Here is a 5,351-nt window from a genome sequence, read left to right on the forward strand (position 1 = left end):
GCCTCCAATTTCGGCTATCATTTTTTCATCTTGTTCTTGTTGTCTTTGAAGGGACTCTTCAGGCCAATAACCTTTTCTCGTCTTGCCCCTGCAACCTTTGCCAACCTGTTTTGGAAAAGTTGACTTTTGACTTGCTTGGTGTAAACTCGGTCCATTCTGAGTTCTTTTTAACCATAGCCGGACTTCAGAGCTTTTCATCTCTTGTATTATAACCCCTTTGTCCATTAATGCAAATTATTTACGTTTAACGAACACATTTTTTGTGGATCAACATCTCTTTTAAATAATGCAAATGATGAAAATAAAATAAAAGAAAACAAAAATGAAAAAGAGTTAGTGAGGTAAATCAAAACAATAATGAAAATAAAAGGTCCTACCCCACCCACATGCTTATTATTCCTACATGTACATGATTTTTATCCCACAAGTTGATTTTGAACAAGTCCTAACCGCATAAATTTCTAGTTCACATGCTTTGAACAGAAAATAAAATAGGAAATAATATCGAAGCATCCTAGGGTTTGAAATGAGGTTTTGGGGTGGGCTTTAATTCCTGTAGTCTCCCGGTTTAGGTTATAAAAAGGTACCTGAGTTCTCCTTGCTGGTGCCCTTGGGCTTGCCAGACCCTAGTCCTAAACAAGGAAAAAATTCACACGAAGACATAAGATATATGAATCCCGAAGGTTACTTGCTAGGCCTATACGGAGAATAAATTCTCACGAGAGCGTCGCTTTCATCCCCACTTAAAACGGGTTTGGAGCTCGGGTATAGAGCCTGAGATGAAAATTTTGAAAATCTGAAATCATTAAAAACAACGTCAATACAACTATTTATTTGAAAAATAATCAAAGATAAATAATTAGAATCGAATGAATAAATTTAAATTTAAATTTACCATTTTCACTTAAAAAGACAATCGAAAATTAATTTCGGTCTGACTTGCTTATCTGTCCCCAGCAGAGTCGCCAAGCTGTCGCAGCCGTCTTTCGGTTGGGCCCAAAATTGGACTTCGACGTGAATGAATTGGGTTAGAGTCGCTACCGACCATTTTAAAACGAATTTAGGTGGGTCGGACACCATCTTACATGATCTGTGTTTTACCAGAAATGTGTCGGGTTCGGGAGTCGGTTACGGTCAAGGAAGGATTAGCACCCTTGTACCACCATTTCGGTACCAATTAATTTGTCAGTTGTCTTTAAATGCAAAAATTAAAAATTGAAAATTAAAATTTAAAATTACCCGATTCGAATTGTTTACCTTTGATTAGTTGAATTCTTCTAAAAAGATCAAAAATATTAGGAAAAAACAATAAATAAATATTATATAAATCAAAAGAAAAAAACATAAAATAAAAACATAAAAAAATATAATACTGATTTCGGGTGGGGTAATTTGGCATCAGGTAGTTCTTGAGGTAATCATTGCTTCCTATTCCAACAAAGAAATGCATTTAGCCAGTGCTTCTGCTAGATCGATTGCACGCAGATTGACCATTATCTGATCCAACATCATCTGGAAATTTCGAATCTGTTGATCAAACGGTATTCGACCCACAAAGTTCCCTCCGGTTTCGTTGAGTATACCAGAAACTTCTTAGATAACTATGTTTTCTCCCATCATATAATAACCAACAAAGGAAAAGCAACAAAAGAGTAACCCGATGCAAATGAGATAAAATAAACCAATCATGCAATTCAAAGTCTTACTGTTCAATTACACTATCCACATATCTCTATGCAAATGTTCAGGAAGTATAATCTATGGTTATGTTACTTCAAAGAACAAAAATGTTGATTAACGCACAACTGAAGGAAAATATATTAGGTTCAAATGTAAGCCAAACTAAGTACGAAATGGCATCCAATCAATAAATATAACTTCAACATAGTTCTCCCAAAAAACTAGAATATGATAGTCACTGCCAAAAGAGTTTTCCTTCCTAAGCTTAGAGACGAGACTAGTTTTAAAAGGCTAACCAACTACTGCTGTCGAACTTCGTTTCTCTTCTTCTGCCAAAGCCTGTCAAGAGCACTGTCAGCATCAGCTTGGGCACGAAAGAATCCACAAAGAGAAAAAGTGGAGAATGTGCCAGTGTATCTGCCAAGCTCATCCAAATGTACAACGTTGATTTGAACGGAAACATGATCCTTCGAGGTGATGAGCCTGTTGGTGGCGGAACATTTCCCGGGAATGTAAAGATCCATGTTTTGACCTTCTTCGTTTAACATCTTTGCGGATTGATTGATCGAACGAACAAAAAACTCAAATCACTAGGAAGAGAAAGGGCGGTACTTGTCTTGTTGAGTAGAAAACGAGTCGTACAAGTGAAGAAAAAGATTTTGTCAAAGGAAAAAGTGCCAAGGGTGATGTTGTTGCCAGGGTTTTAATCTCCATTGAAGAAGCCATTTTGCTTGGCTCTGCACAGAGGTTTTACAATCAAAGAGAGAAGAAGAGCCCCCTATTCACGTCCCCCCCCTTATTTAAAGTCAAGGCCAGATTCCCACTGTCCTTTTTTTTGAGAGAGAAGGAAGCAAACATACGTGCGAGGTGGTGATAGTGGTTTAGTGGGTATGTAATGTGGTTGAGATAATAGTGGGGGTAGTGGTGAGATAATGGTGGGCCTACAAAAAAATTAAAAAAAATAATAATAATAATAAATAAATAAATAAATATTTTTGTGTAGATCAAATAAAATCGGGTGTCTACAAAGAGAAAACAACTCATAGAAAATACCGGAATCGATTGAAGAACCGATTTGATAAACACTTCTTTTACCCGTGTGATAGCGTACGAGAACTCCACGAGTTAATCTTGGGGTGAAACTTGTCCTTAAGATTCATGAATGCTCCTATTTTGTTGCAACCCACCATTGTGGGAAGGCCCAAGTATTTTCAAGGTTGGACGAGTTAGAGACTTCAAGGATGCACTTAACATCATTGCGGTTTGCTTCCACTGCATTGGTACTAAAGAACAACCCCGAGTTAACAAAATATGAGATGTAAACATTAATTATCAGGGTTTCTCTAAACAAATCTGGTATTTAACAGGTGAAATGGTAGCTCTTTTGGATCAAATATGACTTTTTAGGGTTATTTTAATTAATACGGATCTTGAGGTCAATTTGATTTACTAATTAATCATTGAATTTGAATTTATTTTTATTATTATTTTATCGTTCTTCCAATTTCTTATGCATATCCCCCGAGTGTTATACAGTTCACTAAACGTTTACCGAATTTCGTTCGAGTCCAACAATGATTAACTATACAAAATTGTCTAATAATATTCATTCATGCAATAATCAATATCAATGTAATATGTAAAACATGCAAATAATAGTAATATATTATCTCGATTTTTGAGCCATATCGGTTGACCAATTAAATTCCATTCTATCATCCTCGAACTTTTATTCCACGTCCCATAATTTCTCGGATAAATGGCAAAACCAATTCCATCATAAATAGAACTTAAACATGAAAATTCGTATTGAATCGAGAGATAAAATTATGAAAAATTGCTTACCTGGTTCGAATTTGGTGAAACGGACTTCAGATTGGATTTATGACGTCGAAAAACATAAAATTTGACTTTTTGGCCAAAGTCAATCCAGGGTCAAAGTCAATGATCTAAGGGTTGAACGGTTCATTATGTCGATTCAATCAGATTGACTGGTTCGATCATATCCTAATCAAACTAATTTGGGTCAGTTCGTTTGAACATACCGATTTCTAAAAAATCAAAGGATAAGGATGAATCCCACGCATGACGGTTGCAAGTGACGACGCCTGAGACGATGACGAAAACTGTTGAGGTCGACCGATCACTTCCCGAGTATTCCCTTAGCACAAACAACTCGAATCAGTCTAAAAATCGAACCAAAGAACGATGCAAACAACCAAAAAAGTAATTTGAAACTTACCCAACACCAACAACGACGGTGACGCGAACTACTGGTTGTGTGTTGATCAGGATTAACAAGAGAACTTAATGGGCAGGGCAATAAGGTGTAATATCGATCGGTTCAATCGAAAAATCATGAAAAACAGCAACGAGGAGTAGTTTTTTTGGCAAACCTTCTAATCATTCTCTACGACAAACAGCGAGGAACCTTGATGATCGACCACCATGGTTTTGGTCGCAGTGGCCTAATGTTCACATCAGTATTGATGATGACAGTCACCGTCCACTAGAGACAGAGATCGATGATAGGAATTTCAAATGATTTTTAATCGATTTATGATTAACGGTGGATTTTGACGATGAGGTATGTCGTGGGGGTGGGGGTGATGGCCACGGCAAGTCGGAGGTGGCCAACGAAGGAACGGTGAAAATTCTTTGGGAATTAGTTTCGGGTCTAGTTTGATTATGATAGGAAAGGGATTTAGGAATTTGAAATCTAATCTAAAACCAATATCAAATATATTTTTATTAATCATATCACAAATAATAACCTAGTTTATTTGGTAGGAGTATGCTAATACATTCCTTATGACATGGGTTTAATTCAAACAGTCACTTGTTTCCCATTTTTCCCCTTGTTAACAGGGAATGGAATAATTCGGGACTTGGTCCCTAATTTCCATGAATTTTGAGAATTATCCTGAAATATTCAGAGTTTTATAAATTGGTCCCAAATAAACTCCAATTAATTAATAAGTTAAATTAAACAAAAAATTGGGGTGTGACGCAAAATATGCAAAAATGCAAGAAGTAGAAAAAAAGAATTTTTATTAAAAATAGAATAGAAACTAAATAAAACAAACTAAAGTGAGATGTGAAAAAACAATGATTAAGATAAACATCGATAATTAGTGGCCAACATCAAGATTAGTGTCGTTACTAACAAGATGTAAACAAAAAAGAGCATGCAGCTGGTAATATGCCAAATTTTCTTATAAACTAAACCTTTAATTAACGAGAGTTAAGAATTTTTTTTAATATATATTATTTTTATTCCAATGTTGAGTTAATACATGTCTAATACGAGTATATCCAATCAAACATTGACAAAATTCAATAATTATTTTGGGACATTTAAAAAATTTGAAAAAACCAATAATATTGAAAACGCCTACGACGCTTATCTTAGTAACTTATAATTCGAGAGAAAAATTTTGATTCAAAATTGCTATCAATTACACTCGTAAAATATCATCTCGTAGATCAACTGGAAGTAATGTAATCCATGATCACATTCTATAAATGAAAGATTAAAGTTTTTAACCTCAACAACCAAAGACTTAGAGGATATTGACTACAACTCTAATCTCAAGCCTTGGGCTTTTTTATGGCATACTAATTTTTATATTATCGATATCTTTTTCCTGAAATAATCTAATATTTTTGTT

The 5,351-nt window shown here is 35.0% G+C and overlaps 1 protein-coding gene across 1 annotated transcript; it reads right to left on the minus strand.

The window, feature by feature from the left end:
- Positions 1–1,776: 1,776 nt before the first annotated feature.
- LOC120170628 (40S ribosomal protein S21-like) lies at positions 1,777–2,318 on the minus strand. Its single transcript, XM_039178556.1, has one exon. The coding sequence runs from the start codon at positions 2,226–2,228 to the stop codon at positions 1,980–1,982; it is 249 nt and encodes an 82-aa protein (XP_039034487.1). The 5' UTR covers positions 2,229–2,318; the 3' UTR covers positions 1,777–1,979.
- Positions 2,319–5,351: the final 3,033 nt, after the last annotated feature.

The sequence above is a fragment of the Hibiscus syriacus genome, unplaced genomic scaffold (genome assembly GCF_006381635.1).
Source record: "Hibiscus syriacus cultivar Baekdansim isolate YM2019G1 unplaced genomic scaffold, ASM638163v2 tig00111783_pilon, whole genome shotgun sequence".
Lineage (NCBI taxonomy): Eukaryota > Viridiplantae > Streptophyta > Magnoliopsida > Malvales > Malvaceae > Hibiscus > Hibiscus syriacus.